Source organism: Gossypium hirsutum, chromosome D11, assembly GCF_007990345.1.
Source record: "Gossypium hirsutum isolate 1008001.06 chromosome D11, Gossypium_hirsutum_v2.1, whole genome shotgun sequence".
In the NCBI taxonomy this organism is placed as follows: domain Eukaryota; kingdom Viridiplantae; phylum Streptophyta; class Magnoliopsida; order Malvales; family Malvaceae; genus Gossypium; species Gossypium hirsutum.
In genome coordinates this window covers 70012734-70032960 of record NC_053447.1, presented here as the reverse complement: position 1 = coordinate 70032960, position 20227 = coordinate 70012734, and the positions used below count along the sequence as shown (strand labels likewise).

At 31.5% G+C, this 20227-nt stretch overlaps 2 protein-coding genes across 3 annotated transcripts; both read left to right on the top strand.

The window, feature by feature from the left end:
* Positions 1–1684: 1684 nt before the first annotated feature.
* Positions 1685–17707, top strand: LOC107925915 (uncharacterized). 2 transcript variants are annotated; one of them, XM_041105127.1, is made up of 8 exons: positions 1685–4610; positions 4875–5330; positions 5437–6144; positions 6589–7422; positions 7559–8065; positions 9467–10168; positions 11498–11655; positions 17443–17707. In XM_041105127.1, the coding sequence occupies exons 1-8, from the start codon at positions 2082–2084 to the stop codon at positions 17564–17566; spliced, it is 6018 nt and encodes a 2005-aa protein (XP_040961061.1). In that variant the 5' UTR covers positions 1685–2081; the 3' UTR covers positions 17567–17707. The 2 variants fall into 2 exon arrangements, with proteins under 2 accessions (XP_040961061.1, XP_016712160.2); XM_016856671.2 differs by lacking the exon at positions 17443–17707 and adding an exon at positions 12471–12932 and having other exon boundaries at positions 11498–12326.
* On the top strand, positions 17587–18296 carry LOC107925854 (uncharacterized). The gene is made up of 2 exons (XM_016856585.2): positions 17587–18088; positions 18235–18296. Exons 1-2 carry the CDS (start codon positions 17587–17589, stop codon positions 18294–18296), a joined length of 564 nt encoding a protein of 187 aa, XP_016712074.1.
* Positions 18297–20227: the final 1931 nt, after the last annotated feature.

The window sequence follows — 20227 nt, the reverse complement described above, 5'->3', positions numbered from 1 at the left end:
TTTTTCACAGTCTTTGAGCCAATGTCACAAACAAGCTTTAACCAAAACATAGTGAATCTGAAATAAATTATTTAAAGAAAATAAAAAAATTTGAAATAAGGGTAAATTACGCCAATAGTCACTCAACTTTGGGATAGCTAACAAAATAGTCACTTTGGTTTCAATTCAGTCACTCAACTTTCAAAAAAAAATAAAATAGTCACTACCATTACAGATGTAACAAAAAACTGAAGTGGCCCGTTAACTTGCCATGCTGGCATCCCACATGGAAACGACAACCTTTACACCATCCTGTTAACTTGAAGTATTTGACCAAAACAAAAAAAAAGAAAAAAAAACAGTGGGGAAGCAAAAGATGGAAGGGGAGAACCCTGATCCATATGCTCTTTTTTTCTTATTCTCTATGTTGAGTGCTTTTCTTTTTCATCTTGTTTGTTTCCTCTATATAATCACTTTGTCAAACTTTTTAGGAAGAAAAGAAAGGAAAAGATAATAAAAAGAAATTGAAACCAAAATTAGGATATAGAAACTGATAAAATACTAAAAACCAATATATTTCTCTCTTTCTCCTGCTTTATTCTTCTTATTGTCCTTCAATCTTTGTTTTTTGTTCTAGTTACTTATGTAAGGTTATTGACCAAAATTAGGCAAGAAAGGTTTTTTTTTTTTGGGTGATTTAGTATTTCAGGAAGAAGTTTCCCTATGAAACAAAGTTTAACCTTTGAAATTTATCCACAATAAAAGAAGAATATTGGGGAAAAAACCCTAACCCAGTTTAATGGCGATGCAAGTAGTGGTGGCCGGAGTACTTGTCGGTGCTGTAGGTTTGTTTGTGGGGTCGATTGTATTGGGGCCGTTGGAGATTTTGAGAGGGATTTTACAGTCTCTTCTCCTCCTCCTCCTCTTCTTCTTCTTCTTCTTCTTCTTCTTCTTCTTCTTCTTCTTCTTCTTCTTCTTCTTCTTCATTGTTATTAAGGTTTCATTTTTCAATTTCTTCTTAAATTGGGTGGATTTTCACTGTGGACATCCAACATGGCTAGTTAACTAGTCACGTCACCTGTCTCGTTAGGTTTGTATGGAAAATGTTAATGGTTGATTGATTTGTCACTTTTCGATAATGCTAGTGACTGTTTTGTTATTTTTCAAAAATTAAATGACTGAATTAAAACTAGAGTGACTATTTTGTCAGCTACCTTAAAGTTGAGTGACTATTATTGTAATTTACCCTTGAAATAAACCAAATCCAAAACTTAATATTTATTAGATATCTGAAAAAGGAACAAATAAAATAGTCCAAAATGATATGGGTATTTAGATTAGAAGAGCAAGAATAAATAAGGTCACATGTTTAATTTCTGAAATAGCGAAAATAGAGACTGCACCAAAATCGAGATATCTCAACGCGTTTTGATTTGTTTAATGTCGCCGATGAGAGAAGGGACGATGCTGGTGAAAGGAATGGAGAAAAGCATAGATGATTTTGTGAAAAGAACATGACAAAAGAACTAAGAGAAGCGGGTGTAAAATGACTTGGGGAAAATAAAAGGATAAGTCGTTTTTTCAGTTCACCAGTAAAATAACTTAATTTCAAAATTTTAATGAAAATATTAAAATTTAGAATGAATTAACATTAAATTATTAAAAAGTATATAAATATGATGTCAGTATTTCATACCATTATTTCCGAACTTGCATTTATCTATATCGAAAAACAATAGTTCTACATTTCAATACTATTCACGATATTTTTTAACTTCCCATGTGAAAGTCATCGGTTGTTGTGCTTGAATATTGCAGGTTCCTCATCTCCATTACTGAGATCTCAGCTACTGCCTACCCAAACCCACAACCGTTTCCTTCTTATTTTCCCATCGTAGCTACGTTCAGTCCACAAAATAAACCTTTTCCAATTCTTCACTCTTTGTCTCCTACTCCCCTCTGATCATCTTCTGCTCCGCATTAGCTTGTTGTTTGTAACAACAGTTTCCTTGTTTCCTAATTATTATTTGAATCTGCTCCCCTCTTATTCTATCACATGCACTTTTTGCTTGAGTTTTGAATACCCCTTTCCCAAGAAAAACATGGAAGTTATTACGGGCACCGCTAGCAACCTTGTTGCCGGAGTTGCGAGATACGTGTTCCAAAAAGTTAGACGTAATTTCAGCTATGTTTGCCGCTATAGAAGAATGGTTTCGGGTTTCGAGAAGAAAGTCGAGACGTTGAAAGACAAAAGAGACGGAGTGCTGCTAGATGTTGATGCTGCTGAAAAGAACGGTGAGAATATATACCCCGAAGTCAACAGTTGGCTGGCGAAAGCCGACCAAATGACTGATTCAGAGTTGAAGGAAGTGAAGGGTCTTGAAGACGAAGCAAAGAACAAGTGTTTCATCAGCTTGTGCCCTAATTTCAAGGCTCGCTATCAGCTTAGCAAGAAAGCAGAAGAAGATACCGCTGCCGTTGATGAACTCCTCCAGCAAGGCGGGTTTGACAAAATATCATATCGGGATGTCCCGCAGCCCATATTGTTTGTATCTCCTAAAGCTTTTGAGGACTTTGATTCAAGAAGGCTGATGTTTAACAAAATCATGGAGGCGGTGAAAGATCCTAATGTCAACATAATAGGAGTGCACGGAATGCCTGGTGTTGGCAAGACTACGCTTGTGAAAGAAGTTGTCAGACAAGTCAAAGAAGATAAGTTATTCGACTCGGTGGTTATGGCTGTTGTGACTCATACTCCTGACGTCCAGAAAATTCAAGATCAAATTGCAGATATGTTGGGATTGAAATTTGAGGAGCAAAGTATGACTGGTAGAGCAAGTCGTTTGTGCGAAAGGTTGAAGAAAGAGAAGAAGATTCTTGTTGTTTTAGATGACGTTTGGGCAAAACTGGACCTGATGGAAGTGGGGATTCCTTTGGGAGAAGAGGATCAGGGATGCACCATACTGCTAACATCCAGAGATCTTAATGTTTTGTTGGACATGGATGCTAAAAAGAGTTTTCCAATCGGCGTTTTAGAACATGAAGAAGCATGGCATTTCTTCAAGAAGATTATAGGGGATGGTGTTGAAAGTTCTGACTTGTTGCCTATAGCAACTCAGGTAGCTAAAAAATGTGGTGGTCTACCAATTGCCCTTAGAACACTTGCGACGTCTTTGAGAAATAAACGTCAATTTGTATGGGAGGATGCTTTGCGACAACTAAGCAAGCCATCGTCGAGCAACTTCAAAGGAGTACCAGCAACTGTATATTCAACTATAGAGTGGAGTTTCGATCGTTTACAAAGCGAGGACCATAAACAGACTTTCTTGCTTTGCAGTGTAATGGGTCATAATGCTCCGCTTGAGCTTTTGCTTGTGTTTGCAATGGGGTTGGGGTTATTTCATGGTGTCAACACAGTTGAAGAAACACGGAATAGACTATTGACAGTGGTGAGTGATCTCAAAGCCTCTTGTTTGTTACTTGATGGTAATACCAATAAGCAATTTGATATGCATGATCTTATTTCTGATGTGGCCATATCAATCGCTTCTAGAGGCAACTCTGTGTTTGTTTTAAGATACAAACATGATTCGAATGATTGGCCAGATGATGAAACAGTGAAAGAGTGCGATAAAATATCATGTTTTGGTATGAGCGAGCTTCCTGATCAGTTGAAATGCCCCAAACTTACTTTTTTAGGTATGGGTAGCAAGGATCCTTGGATGAAAATACCAACAAACTTTTTTAAGGAAACGAAAAATCTTAAAGTCCTATATTTGTTTGGCATGAATTTATCGTCCTTGCCTTCAATTTCCTTGCTAGGAAACCTTCGAGCACTATGCTTGAAAAATTGTGTGTTGGGAGATATGGCCCTTTTTGGAGAGCTCAAGAATCTGGAAATTTTTTCGATTTTGAGGTCTGATATTGAAATGCTACCGGAGGAAATAGGACAACTGACCAAGCTAAAGCGGTTAAATTTACGTCGTTGTTCCAAACTCAAAAGAATTTCACCTGGTGTCTTGTGTAAATTGTCTAGATTAGAAGAATTGTATATGCGTGACAGTCTTGTTGAATGGGGTGCAGAGGGACACTACAGTAAGGAAAGCAATTCAAGTCTTGCTGAGTTAAATGCTTTGTCACGTTTAACTGCTTTAGAAATTCAGATCCCCAATGCCAAGATTATTCCGAAAGGCTTCTACTTTGAAAAGTTGCAAAGATACATTATTTTCATCGGAGAAGCATCGCAATGGGATTGGAAATGGGGTTGGGTTCGTGAATACTCCAGAACACTAAATCTTAACCTACAGACAAGCATTAGCTTTCTTAATAATGGAGTCAAAGTTTTATTAAAGAAAGCTGAAAATTTATATATAGATGAAGTGAAAGGTGTGGAGATTTTGTTACATGAATCAGAAGTTGGGAATTATTTTCAGCAACTGAGGAATCTGCATATCCAAAATGGTGAGATGGTCCAATATATCCTTAAAGATAGTGATGCGGTTCAGAAAATTGAATTTCTTCAACTTGAGTCACTGACACTGCAGGGTCTACCGAATCTCATTAGCTTTTGCTCCAAAAAAGAAAGTTCAACTTCCATATCTCCACAAGAAAGTGCCCTTTTCAAGCAAAAGGTATTTAAATACTTTTTTCTTCATCCAGTGCATGCATTTTAATCCACTACACTTATTTTTACAATTGTTATAATGTTTTGTATAAACTACACAAAATATTATTCAATTACACAAGACATTCACTTAAAGTTTTGTATAAACTAAGTTAAATATTTTTTATAACATTTTGTGTAGCATTAAAGCCAATGGAAATATCAAATTAAAGAGCTTTTTTTGAATTTGCCTTAGATTAGATTTGGCAAGTAAACAAGTGCTTGTGTGCAGATATTGTTTCCTAAGCTGGAGAAGTTGAAACTATCCTCAATTGGCATTGAAAGAATATGGAGTTCCCAAGCGTTTTGTTCAACTCAAAATTTGACAAGTTTGATCATTGAGGGCTGCGCCAACTTAAAATATGTATTATCTGACTCCATGCCTGAATATTTGCACCAGCTCAAATGCTTGGAAATTAGTGAATGCAAGTGCATACAGGAGATAATATCAACGGATAAGATGATCCAACAAACATTCAAAAATAGAGCTCTAATCCGCTTCCCCCGATTGAACTCCCTCAAATTGAAGGATCTTCAGAAACTCATCGGATTTTGCCATGAAGATTATACCGTTGAATTCCCAGTCTTAACGATTCTTGAGATAGAAAATTGTTCAGAGTTGAAGGAATTCATCCATAATTCTATGAGGAAAGATATCCCTACCCATGAAGTTTTGTTCAATAATAAGGTGCTCTTTTTAGTGCAGTGCATTTTTCATTTCTCTTTTTTCCTTTTTGTTGTTATATTTAACTCTTTTAATCATTGTTTCCATTGGCATGAATAATGAATTGTAGGTTGCTTTTCCCAACTTGGAGAAAATCATAATCTCCCATTTGAGGAATGCAAAGAGGATATGGTTCGACCAACTTCATACGAATTCCTTTTCTATGCTAAAAGAGTTGACTGTTAAGGAATGCGATGCATTGTTGAACATCTTTTCACCTTTTCTTTTGGGGCTTTTCCAAAGATTGGAGAAATTAATAGTGATTGATTGTGCTTCACTAGAACAAGTGTTCCAACTCCAAGTCCAAGATTTAGATATTGAGGAAACATATGTGATAGACAGTCAATTAAAAAAAGTGAATCTCGTTCGCCTACCAAAGTTGAAGCATGTTTGGACCAAGAATCACAAAGGAAATATTTCTTTTGAAAGCCTACAACAAGTGCGCATTCAGGAATGTTGGAGCTTGAAAGCTTTGTTTCCATTTTCAATTGCCAAAAATCTTCAGCAACTTGAAGCACTTACTATTAATAGGTGTGGGTTAGAGGAGATTGTTTCAAAGAGCGTTGAAGAATCAGACGAACAGGAAATTTGTTTTGCATTTAATAAGTTGTTCTACCTTGAACTTTGGAATCTACCATACCTAACATATTTCTACCCAAGAATGCATAAAACAACATGGACTGCACTAAAGCAATTAAGGATATTTAGGTGTGGGAGGATTAAGATATTTGGGCATGAAGAATCCCAAATCCAACATCCACTTTTCCTCATTGAAAAGGTATGAACTGCCACACCCTTTTTTTTTTTTTGGCAAAGTTTATAAATTGTATTTAAATTATTTTGTACCTCTCAACTAATACATCCATTCAAATATTCATTTGAAAATACAAAATAATTAAAATAATCACCGAATTCATATTTTTCCTATCTAACCAATAATCTCTAACCCTTCTAAATTTTTATTTTAATTTCGAATTTTTTGTAACTCTTTACAAGTTAATAAATTATATTGCTTTTTTTTTAAAGAAAACCTAACATGCATATTTTTAATATAGAAATTAAAACTACAAATACACATCACTTCAAGCATTTGATTTCGTAGTTCCTTTACGGGCTTATACCATATCTTATGGTTGTTATTTTGTGTTAGGTCTTTCTATTTAAATGAGATTCTAAATCAAATACTCTATAAAACTCATTGTTCTTATTTGTTGCTTCTTAGGTTATCCCCCAATTGGAGAAAGTTTCATTTAATCGTGGTGATATTGAGATGATAAGTGATGGCCAATATGAGTCCGACTTATTTTGCAATATAAAAATTCTTCGGATTTCTTGCTACTCTAATGTATCAGATGTTTTCCCAATTTCTTTCCTTAAAAGGTTTTACAATCTTGAAAGCCTTGAGCTGGGTTCTTGCAATTTCAAAGAGCTAGCTTCTTTTGAAAGCGATGCATGTGAAGATAAAGACATAATCATCACGATCCCAAAGATCAAGAAGTTGAAATTGGTTCTGATTAAGAACATAAGACATCTGTGGAAACAAGACTCCCTGCTTGACCATATTTGTGCAAGCCTCAAATGTCTTGAAGTTTGGCAGTGTCACAATTTGATTAATTTAGGATTAGATCTCTCATTTTTTAAAACTCTTACAACTTTAGATGTCTGGAAGTGCAATGGGATGTCAGAATTGATTACATCTTTCAAAGTCCAAAGTTTGGTGTGCCTTGTTACTATGAGGATAAGAGAATGTGAAGTGATGAGAGAAGTAGTTGCAAGTGACGGGGATGAAGCATCATACGATATTGTTTTTAGAGTGCTGAAACGTTTGGAGCTTCATTGTTTACAAAACCTCACAAGCTTTTGTTCAGGGAATTACACCTTATGGTGTCCATCCTTAGAACAAGTTACTTTGAGCCAGTGTCCTAGAATGAAGAACTTCTATCAAGGAAAGCTAATCACACCAAAACTGCATAAAGTGCAGTTAACAGAAACAGATGTTAGGGGACGTTGGGATGGTGACCTTAATGCCACGGTGGAGCAATTATACAAAGAGCAGGTGCTGATTTAAAAATTCATTGAAAGATATATACATTTAATTATGATTTGTGTAATTCATTTTCACAATAGCATTGTAGGACCCTTGTTAAATATGTCGATATGAAAGTTCGACTTTTTGATATGTTGCTTCTTAGGTTGGATATCGTGGTCTAAAGCATTTGAAGTTCTCAAAGTTTCCGGAGCTGATAGACATATGGAGTAAAAATCCTCAAAAAATGTTGGATTTTACAACTCTTGAATTTCTGGAGATTTGTGATTCCAACAATTTGAGGTACATTTTTTACCTCTCAACGGCCTTCAGCCTAGGGCAACTCCGGCAAATGGAAATCAAGAGATGCGATAATTTGGAACAAGTCATCAAAGAAGAGTGTCCAATTACAATGGTTGAGGAAGCAATAACAGATAGTAGCAAGATCTTTGGCATATTTCCTCGCCTCCAATCCATTATAGTGGAGTCTTGTCCAGATATGACAAGCTTTTATCGGGGAAGTAAATGTCTTGAATTTCCATCCTTGGTTAAAATTAAGGTAACTGGCTGTTCAAACATGACTACTTTTGTTTCTACATTTTCAAGAGATGAAGATAAAGAAGTAATAATTGGTGACGAAGTTGATGACGTTACTACATTTTTCTCCGACAAGGTTAGGCTTATTTTATTGAATAAGTCTTCATTTATACATTTAATTTTCCTTTTATGTGGCTATGGTTGTTCGCGTATCTTTCATATCATATACATACCACAACAATATGAGGTTACAAAAAATGAAAATAAATAATCATCATCATATTATAGTTTTTTTTTTTACACATTACACTCTCTAATTTAAGTTGTTATTAACATTTTGGGTAAAGTTTTTTTTCTCCTTGACTTCTATTTTTTTAAGTTATTGCATGCTTTTTTTTTCAATTTTTTATTTATAATTTTTTATATGTTAAATATAAATTTGATTTTAAATAAATTATCTCTTTTATTTTAGGATTTTACTTGATTTAATTAACTTTTAATGTTATCATATTAAAATTAATGAATATTAAATTGCTATGCTTAAAATATAGTTTTAAAAAAAAGATGCATAAAAATAACATTTATCAAATGAAATTTATATTTTTCTAAATATAATAAGAGTTCATTAAATGGATTAATTAAAGTAGAGGAAAGATAAATATAAAATTACAAAAAAAAATTGAATATTAATGATTTTGACATTAAAATAAATTAATTTAACAATATATATAAAATAAATAATTTTTAATAATTTATTAATAATATTATTTAAATTATAATATATTAATATTAATATTCAAACCATGATGAATTTTTTAATTATGCTATATTAAATATTTTTATAAATTAAAAAATAGTAATATAACTCATTCTAAATTAATTAAATATTTTTAAAAAATTAATTACATTACTTTTCAATTTATTAATCATTTTCGAAGAAATTCATTAAATATTTTAAACAAAAATTAATGTTATAAAAAATATTATAAATTTGATATGCACACCTGTGCATCACATGAGAATAAACATGTATCGTATGACTAATCATTACTTATGAGCTATGAAGTTTAATGAAGATTTTATGATAATTTAGCTATGAAATTTGAACTCAATTAAGTATTGTATGGATCTTTGATTTTAAAAATATTGTAAATTTAGTGACAAAATATGGATAAATATAACATTCATGACTATTTTTTAAATTCATGAATTTATTAAAGGCCTATTTAGTATTAAATTTGAATTCCATCTATATTAATCAACTTGAAATAAGTTATTATACTTTTTATGCATAATGTATTCTAATTTATCTAGCAAATAAAATTCAAATCTAAAATTTCAAACTCATATTACTTACATAGCATAACAATTCACTCGATTAGATTTGAACTTTCGACTTAGTTGAACTATTAAAATATTAAATATTATAAAGAAATTGAACACTTGAGAATTAAAAATATTAGTTTAAAATTTTCTCTTGTTGTGATATTTACCTCTTCTACTAATTGTTTTCATTGGCATGAATAATGCATTGTAGGTTGTTTTTCCCAAGTTGGAGAACCTCACAATCTCCCATTTGAGGAATGTGAAGAGGATGTGGTATAAGCAGCCTTGTTCAAAATCATTTTCTAATTTGAAAGAGTTGGAAGTGGAGCATTGTGATTCATTGTTGAACATTTTCCCACATTTTTTCCTTGGAGTTTTCCAAAGGTTGGAGAAATTAAGAGTAACTGATTGTGCTTCACTAGAAGAAGTGTTCCAACTCCAACTCCAAATCCAAATATTAGATATTGAAGAAGCATGCATCGTGACCAGTAAATTAAGACAAGTGGAACTCTTTCGCTTGCCAAAGTTGAAGCATGTATGCAACAAGGATTCCAATGAAAATATTTCTTTTGAAAATCTTCGAGAAATACATGTCCAAGAATGTTGGAGTTTGAAAACTTTGTTTTCATTTTCAATGGCCAAAGATCTTCATCAACTTAAAAGCCTTATTGTGGATAGTTGCGGGGTGGAGGAGATTGTTTCCAAAAGTGTTGAAGAATCAGACCAACATGAAGTGTTGTTTGAATTTAATCAGTTATCCTTCCTAGCACTTTGGACTTTACCAAATCTCGTATGTTTCTATCCAGGAATGCACCACATAACGTGTCCTATGTTAAAAAGGCTGAAGACACATTGGCCAAAAAAGATTAAGAAGTTAAGCCATGTAGTGTCACAACTGCTACTCGTTGAAAAGGTACGTCTCTCATCCTCTCTTTACAAAGAATTTCATTTAAAGATGGTTCATAAGATCACTAACTTGAATCATTTATTTCCTCTCAACCATATGCATTTAGTTTTCATTTATTAAAAAAATTCATTATTAACTTCAGATTTTTATAATTTAATGGACAAGCATTTTATTTTGGACACCACAACTATATACAAAGCTAGAAACACAAATATTGGTCTTCAAAACTAAAAGAGTTATTTTACAATTGATCCTTGTATATTTTGCTTGTTACTATAAAGTCCTAATCCTTAAGACTATTAATACGGCATTGGAATCTATTTTTCTGGTACAAAAGGAATTGTTACCAATTTCTTTCTCTTTTGATTTCCAAAGATTCAAACCCAACACTTAAAAAATTGGAACTTGGAAGTAATTCATACACTTATGGTAATATAAAAAAGGTTATTACCCTTTTTTTTTTATCATCTAACTATGAAAACTTGTAAAATAATTTTTTAACTATTTAATTTTTTTTCTTCTTTGATCGCTCAATTATATTAAATTTTTAAATATTTTATTTTCATATTAACCAATAGTGACATTGGCAACATATAAAATTTATTTTGTGAACTCTATACATAAAAATGTTAAATTTTAATTTTTTATTTTATTTTAAAAGTTCTAATCCAAGGATCAAGGGTAGTAAGTGAAAAAGAGATAAACTAGAATGTATCATAATAAATGTCCAAATCTAGCATAGATTTATTTTAGGGGTGAAGAGTTGAGATTGAATTAATAAGTGTTTGGTGCAGTAATAAAGTATACTGTACTTTCAGGGAAGAACGCATATTCTAATTTTAGAGATAACATTAGGAGCAATCATAAACCTCATATATATATATAGACTATAAAACGAACATAAAAAATATCAAAAATAAAGTTGAGACTGAAATAAAAAATAAAAAATTTATTATAAATATTTTGGGAATAAAAACAAATTTTTACCAAGAATATGATAATTAATCAGAATAAATATAGAGAAAACTTGTGCATTTGAATACGGTGGGACTTAAATTCAAAGTTCCTAACACGTCAGCCTTTTTCACTGAACTAATGCCCCTGTTTAAATGTTAGTACATTTTTTTAATCAAAATAATCTTATCTTATGGCTTTTTTTTCCTTTTAATAATAGTAAACAACAAAATCAAGCATTGAAAAGTGCAAAATTAATCAATGCCTGTTTTTTAATTCATTGGTTCTTTTATTGCCTCATGTTTGTGTTAGACCTTCCTATTTCTCTGCAATTCAAAAACCAGTCAAACATATCATCATTTTTTGTTGTTGACTTCTCAGATAATACCTCAACTGGAACACATTTCACTTACTACTGATGACATTGCGACGATCACCGGTGGCCAATTTGCGATTGACTTGTTTTCCCATATTAAAGTTCTTGAAATCACTGAATACCTCAATGATTCAACAGTTTTTTCATTCCGTTTCCTACAAAGATTTTCCAATTTGGAAAAGATTGAGATGGTCAATTGCAATTTTAAAGAGTTGTCTCCTTACGAAGGTGATGTTGGTGAGGAGAGAGACGTGACAATGTTGCTCCCAAGAATTAAGCAGTTAACATTGAAAGGTGTTGATAAGATGACACATCTATGGAAGCAAGGCTCTCCCCTCCATCACATTTGTACTAATCTTGAAACTCTTGAAGTTCACAAGTGTGGCAGCTTAATCAATATAGAACGTGCTTCCTCATCTTTGCGAAATCTGACAACTTTGGAGGTTGGTTACTGCAAAGAGATGGTAGAGCTGATTACATCCTCCAAAGCCCAATGTTTGGAGCAGCTTGTTACACTGAAGATAGGAGGATGTGAAATGATGAGAGAAGTAATTGCAAGTGATGGAGATGAAGCAACATATCAAGAGATTATTTTCGAGGAGATGAAATGTTTGGAGCTTAAGGGTTTACAAAACCTCAAAAGCTTTTGTTCAGGGAACTACACTTTGAAGTTCCCATCATTGGATGAACTATACGTGAGCAAATGTCCCGCAATGGAGAATTTTTGCAACGGAGCTTTAAGCACGCCAAAGCTACAAGAGTTACAAACAGGACGGGATGTTAGAAAATGTACTTGGGACCTTAATTCTACCATTGAGCAGTTAAACAAAGAAGGTACAGAGTACTGAAATTCGTAGAAATATATACATGTTAATTGTAACCTTGTAAGCTTATTGTAAATCCATCTGACATTGAACTTATATGCTCAAGTATAAATGCAAGTCTCATCTTGTTATATGTGACTCCTTGTTATTACAGAATATGAGGTGTCTGAAGAGACGGACAAAATAATTGAAGTGAGATGATGATTTCGAAATGAAAAGACAAAAGGAGAGGTATTTTGAAGAGGTTCTTAAATGGCAATTTCTTGTGATTAAGTACTGAATCTTGACTTTGGAGATTTGATGGTTTTATATTAATTCTTGGGATTGTATTTCACGCATTCTTTGTGTTTTCATTCAATTTGATCTTGTTAACATGTAAAATATATTAGCCTGCTTTATTATCCATAGTGGTGATTCGTGCATCATTTGGTTTACAAAGCTGAATATTAGGCATTAATTTGGATTGCAGGTAGAATTGTAGATCTTTTTGGCAGTCAATATTGTTTGGAACCCAATATTCATTTTTCTTTGCTGCTTGAATTGTATTCTCTAGTTTGTAGTCGCAAGATATACCACTAAATTACAAATAAAAAAAAGAGATAAACAAAGTTGAATCTCTTAACCATTATATTCTCTGCGTACCTGATTTAGAATCTAATGTTAGAGGTTTATGACTACCCCTCCCAATAATATCGTCTTTATGGTTCGAATTTACGTCTCTCCTTGAGAATGCAATGTATTTTACCACTATGTCTAAGACTTGGTGTAAATACAAACATTATACCAACACTATTGGTCAAGTTATCTGAAAACTTTTCTCCGACACCCTAGTCGTTGATATTAATAAGGAGAATTTTATGACCTTTTCTGATACTGATAAATGTTGATAAAATTATTTTTTTTTATGGTGCATGTTAGTTTTCTTCTCTATCCATCTTAGGGTAGAAACAGGAGAAATAATTTATCAAAATTTATAAGGTTCAGAATAGCTTAAATAGTATTCTTCAACAAATCAAAATAAGTTTTTTTACTAATAATTAGGATGAATACAGTGGTAAAATATATTATATTTTTAAGAAGAAAATTTAGATTTAAATTTTGAAAATGACATTATCCAATAAAGTTGTGGACTTTTGTTTCATTATAACACTTTTTTGCTATCTTTCTTTCCCGTTTCTCTTTTTCTACCCATCTTTTATCGTACAAAATTTTGGCCAATACTCCCAATCACGCCATGATTATGGAATAAAAATATTACACCGAGGAAGAAAAGAAAAAAAAAAGAGAGTAAACTACACCCAAAATCATTAAATTATTAGTAAGTTTATGTTTTGGTAATTCAACTTTAAAAAGTTATAAAATGATCATTGAACTATTCAAAAGTTTTTATTTAATTCATTGGGTTGTTGAAGTTTTTTTTTTTAAAGTTTTACTAGCAAGGTCCAAGTGACAATTCAACAATTGATACAGTGGATCAATACACATCGACGAGTAGAATAACATACCTTAAATCTAAGTCAATTTGATGATCAGTGTTGGAGATCAAATAAGAAAGTTGTTTGGATTTTGATTTATAGATTAGTGACGTTCAAAGTTGTTTCATGAAAAAAACTAAACTGTAGAAGAGAAAGAGAATGAGAGCTTTTGATTAGTGTAAGCGATGCGAACCAAGAAGACCACATGGCAGTGCTTTTAACTGTCCAAACACTTAAATGAAAACTTTCGAATAGTTCAATAACCATTTTATAACTTTTTTTAAAATTAAATGATCAAAACTTAAATTTACTAATAGTTTAGTGTCCTCAAGTGTAATTTACCCTACAAATTTTGTGGTGTTTTTCAAATAAAAACATCCCTATTTATGGCATAGGTATGTTTTATGGAAATTATCTCAAAAAAAATATTTGGTACATTGTCAATGGAGTTTTTAAACTCTACAAATAGAGTCGATGTGATGATAATTGTCTTATGAGGTATAATAAAATATTTTAAAATATAAATATAAAAAATGAGACACATGACAATTTTTTAAGTCTGTTTATAAAATTAAAAAAAATTGTATATTGCAAGTGTATCAAATATTAAGACTCATAAAAGGAAAATGCTACGAAAAATATTTTGTGGAACCATTATTTGCTATAGTGTGCTTCTCTCCGACTTTTTTTTTTAAGGAGAAAAACTCATTTTATAAAAACAAAAAAGAAAATAAGAAAAGCAAACGAAGGAGCCAACTAAAGACTCATTAAATTGTTAATAAAAATGATGATGTGACCGTTTTTAAATTGATATAATAATACAATTAGTCTTTAACATTTACGTATTTTATTAATTTAATTTTAATTTTAAATAATTTAATAAATTTAACTTTTCGCATTTACAAATTTTATAAATTTGATCCTCAAACAAATCTAACATATTCCAAAATTATAAACATATATATTTTTATATTAGCCAACTAGCCAAGATAACATTTTTATTTTCTTAGAGGAAAATATTCATGAGGGCAAAAGGCACCATGATAAATTCCCAAGAAACCGTCTTTCATGTAGAACTCTCTTATTTTTTAGTTTAGACAAGATTAAGGGTGGGTTTGGATAGAGGGTGCGGTGTGTTTAATTTATTTTTTGTCTTAAGTTATCGTAACTAATCTTGTTGCCGTCTTTGTTTTTACATTAACCGCATGTATGTAGACGTACTGTTCATCTAAATCTACCCTAAATCTTTGAAAGTTTATTTTTTTTTATTTTTAATTTTAAAACTTATCTATTATTTTTTACTTTAAGATTTTGCTTAAAAAACATTTTTTAAATTTAATTAATATTACTTTTTTATTATCATATTATTAATATAACAATAAGTTATTTATAATGCTAAATTAATATTATAATAAACAATAAAAACAATATTCTAGGTTCCAAAGTTTCCCAAGCTCATGCAGCAACTCAATTGTTAAAAGTTTTAAAAACCATTTAAAAATAATAATAAATACTTTTATGTTGATATTTTTTTTTCAAATCTGTAAAAAAAATATTAAGGCATGGTGAAAATTTTAGCCCTCAATGTTTACATCTTTTTATTATTTTTTATTTTTAGTTAAAATTGACTATTAATATTTCAAAAAGAGTCTAATGGTTTTTCTTAATAGAAATTCATAAAAAAAAGGACATAATGACAATTTTAGCTATCAACATTTACATTTTTTTTATCATTTTAGGCCTTACTCTTTCTTTTTTTAGTTAAATTTGGCCATTAATATTTCAAAAATAATTAAATTGCTTTTTTCTTAAAATGCTAGTTAAAACATTAATTTTTAACAATATAGGTGTGACAACCCGCATGATAATCCACGTGCACTTCATGCTAATATGACATTTTTTATCTTACATGTCACATCAATAAATAATTTAAAATTTATAAAAAATTCAAAGAATAAAAATTCAAAACTTTAAATATATATATATATAGTTCGTGAAAATTAAAAAAAAATTAGCATGAACTATATGTGAATTGTCATGAGAGTTGCAATGTTAAAATTTTTAACTCTTTAGTCAATATTTCCGTTAAAAAAAGTAAATTGGCTATTTTTAAAAGGTTAATGGTTAAATTCGATTCTTTTTAAAAGTTGAAAACAATTTTAGCTAAAAAAAATAAAGAATAATATCCAAATTGACAGAAAATATAAATGTAAGGGCCCATTTTCGTCCGACCCAAACAAAAACTAAAAATAAATAAACAAAATAAAAACCAAAAATAAAAGTCTAAGTCCATTTACAAAATAGATTGGCCCAAACAAAAAAGAGCCCAATAGCCCAATCTATCTGCTAAACCTAATACACAAAGCCCAATAGCCCATAACCTAAACTTTTTTTTCAGAAAACCTAAAACCCTAAGTACCCCTTTTGCGCTACACCCCACCACGTCGGTGTGCTCACCGCCCGAGGCCTAACGCGCCCCCTGCTACCATTGCACCAAAATGGCAAGGCACGACTCCCATCGTCATCGTTGACCACCATGGGTACTTGCAAAGAGGATAGAAAGCAAAACAGTGGAAATGGTAGAAACAATAAAAACAAAAAAGAATACAAAAATAAATATTTGGCTATAAAAGCCATGAAAACCACATGTATTTTTTACAGAGAAGATCAAAATAAAAATCGAATACAAACATTAAGCAAAAAGAAAGGTGATTTACTTTGTTTCTTTAGAGTCGAAAACAATAAATAAATATAAAACCTTTTACTTGGCTTCGTCTCGCGCCGCCGTCGAGGGTCTCCCTCGATCCCGAAAGCCGCCGAACCCATTAGGGTTTCATTTGGGCTTCAATAAAAGGGGAAACGAAAGCCGCCAAAATCTTTTTCATTTTTTTTTATTCTTTTAAGGCATTTGCCTTTAGATTCGGGTTCTAGGTTTTTTGGACTCCGACCACCGGATGTGATGGTCGCCGTCGCCGATGACCGGTGGCCACGGTGGCCCACGGCGGCTCAATGGCCAGGCACAGAGGAGGATGGAGAGAAAAAAGGGTTTTCAAATTTTTTTAAACTAATTCTAAAATGAATTTTTTGGGAAATTTTTGGCATATATAGGGGTCACCATATGACGTCGTTTGGGGCAGGTCTCAAAAGCCCCAAAACAATGTCGTTTTGATGCGACAAAAAAGTGAAGGATTACACAAACATGAAATTGTGTTTGAATTTAATCAATTATCCTTTCTTGTACTTTGGGCTTTACCAAATCTCGTATGTTTCTACACAGGAATGCACAACATAACGTGTCCTATGTTAAAAAAGGTTGAGGACATATTGGTCTAAGAAGATTAAGAAGTTTGGACATGTAGTGTCTCAACTATTACTCATTGGAAAGGTACGTTTCTTCGCCCTTTCTTTACAGAAGGTTCATGTGACTTACTTAAAACATTTACTACCTCTCAACCAAATGCATTTAATTTGCATTTATTAAAAAAATTCTCACTAACTTCAGAATTTATCCTATCTTCATAAGGTATTACTTTATAATTTAATCAACAAGCATTTTATTTGGACACCCCAACTACATAAGGTATTACTTTATAATTCTCAACCAAATGCATTTAATTTTCATTTAGTTTTTTCATTCCGTTTCCTACAAAGATTTTCCAATTTGGAAAAGATTGAGGTGGTTGATTGCAATTTTAAAGAGTTGTCTCCTTACGAAGGTGATGTTGGTGAGGAGAGAGACGTGACAATGTCGCTCCCAAGAATATTAACCAGTTAACATTGAAAGGTGTTGATAAGATGACACATCTATGGAAGCAAGGCTCTCCCCTCCATCACATTTGTGCTAATCTTGAAACTCTTGAAGTTTACAAGTGTGGCAGCTTAACCAATATAACACGTGCTTCCTCATCTTTGCGAAATCTTACAACTTCGGAGGTTTGGTACTGCAAAGAGATGGTAGAGCTGATTACATCTTTGAGGGCCCAATGTTTGGAGCAGCTTGTTACACTGAAGATAGATGGAAGTGGAATGATGAGAGAAGTAATTGCAAATGATGGAGATGAAAAGGAGTTGAAATGTTTGGAGCTTTATGATTTACAAAACCTCAAAAGCTTCTGTTCAGGGAATTACACTTTGAAGTTCCCATCATCGGATGAACTATACGTGAGCAAATGTCCCGCAATGGAGAATTTTTGCAACGGAGCTTTAAGCACGCCAAAGCTACAAGAGGTACAAACAAGACGGGATGTTAGAAGATATTGGGACCTTAATGCTACCATTGAGCAGTTAAAGAAAGAAGGTACAGAGTACTGAAATTCGTAGAAATATATATACATGTTAACTGCAACCTTGTAAGCTTATTGTAAATCCATCTGATGTTGAATTTATATGCAGAAGTATAAATGCAAGTCTGATCTTGTGATACGTGACTCCTTGTTATTACAGAATGTGAGGTGTCTGAAGAGACGGACAAAAATGGTGGACATAGAGAGGATCATGTTCCTTGAATAATTGAAGTAAGATGATGATTTCAAAATGAAAAGCCAAGAGGTGAGGTGTTTTCAGACAATTTGATCTCTGTTAACAGGAGACTTTTTTCTACTATTTTATTCCTAGCCTGCTTTATTATCCATAATGCGGATTCATGCACCATTTGGTTTACAAAGCTGAATATCAGGCATTAATTTTAGATTGCAGGTAGTATTTTTTATCTTTTTGGCAGTCAGTATTGTTTGGAACCCAAAATATCTCAATGCATTTAGCCTACTTTAGCTTCCATTATCAACTCAACAAAGGCATTTAGTTTAGAGGACCCAATATTTATTTTTCTTGGCTGCTTGAATTGTATTTGTAGTTAGCAGTCACAAGATATACCACTAAATTACAAATAAATAAAGAGATAAACGAAGTTGACTGATTAGTTTGTGGCTCTGTATTTTCGGATGGGGTACTATACTGATAAAATACTTCCATTAGGTAACTGCTTATTATATAAAGTGCAAGCACTGCTTTTGAAATCGGGTTTTCCACTTTTCCTATTCTAATTTGAAGCTAATAATATTTCGTTATAACACAAAATACAGTGTTTAATTGTCCTTCCTATATCTACTCCAAGGTTTAATCATGTCACAAATTCCTATACTCTTCAAATTTTTGAATAAAAAATTTAATTCCTCTATTTATTTAGTTTAAAATTTAAAATGATTGACTTTTGTTAAATTTGAATATATATTATTAATTGAATTTTAATTTTTAAATAACATAATTGAATATTAAATTAAATGATCAAAATATATTTTTTAATAATTTAGTAATGTAGAGTGCAGTTTAATTTTGTGGTGTTTTTCAAATAAAAACGCCCCTAACTATGGCATATGTACTTTTTATAGAAATTATCTAAAAAAAGCGAGAGAAAATATTTGATATATTACTAATGAAATTTTTAGAATCCACAAATAAAATCATGATGATAACAAATATCCTATATAGAATATAGTAAAATGTTTAATATATATAACACATAACAAATTTTTAACTCTACTTATGAAATTACACTTATGGAAGGGAAATGCTAATGAAAACGTTTTGTGGAACCATTAATTAGGTGCTAAGAAGTGTGTATTTCGACCTACCCTTAAGAAAAAAACTTGTTTTATAAAAAGAAAAAAAAAGACAACTAAATACTCAAGCGAATAATTTTATTCATATGTTTTATTATCAAAATTCCAATATGGATCAGTAGGTATTGATCAGAAACATTTTGATTCCAACTGGGTGGATCACATTACAAAGTTTTGGGTCAAAAAAATTCAAAAAGTATTCAAATTGGACCCGATGTGAAAGAGACCCAAAATTCTTCATATAATATGAAAGGGGCAGCAACCCTAATAGGAATACTAAAGTGTCGTCCATCCCTCTCCTACTTTAAGTAGAACATTTTTTTTCTATTTGAAATAAATCGCTACAACTTAACAATGGTTTTACATTTTCTTCCTATAAATATATGGCACCGGTATAGCTATTAACACAATTTTAAGATATTGTTATTCTACTGAAAAATAAGAAAATTTTATTCTCAACTATTACATATATTTTTTTGAAATAAAAATTCTACAAGTTTCTATTAAAAATATAGAATTTTCATTTTTACCCTGAAAGGAGAGAAAATTTTTTCTAATTTTATATTTCAGTTTGAGCTCACACTTAAAATAATTTATGATTCGAGAATAATAAAAAATATTATTTGGTTGAAAGCCAAAAAAAAAAAAAAACACATGATAAAGAGAAATGATAATGAAAACGTTTCGTGAAATCATTATTTGCTATAGTGTGCTTCGGTCGACATTCCTTTGTGAGGAGAAAAATTTATTTTATGAAAACTGAAAAGAAACAAGAAAATGAAATACCCAAACTAACAAGTTTATCCGTAGATTAAAAT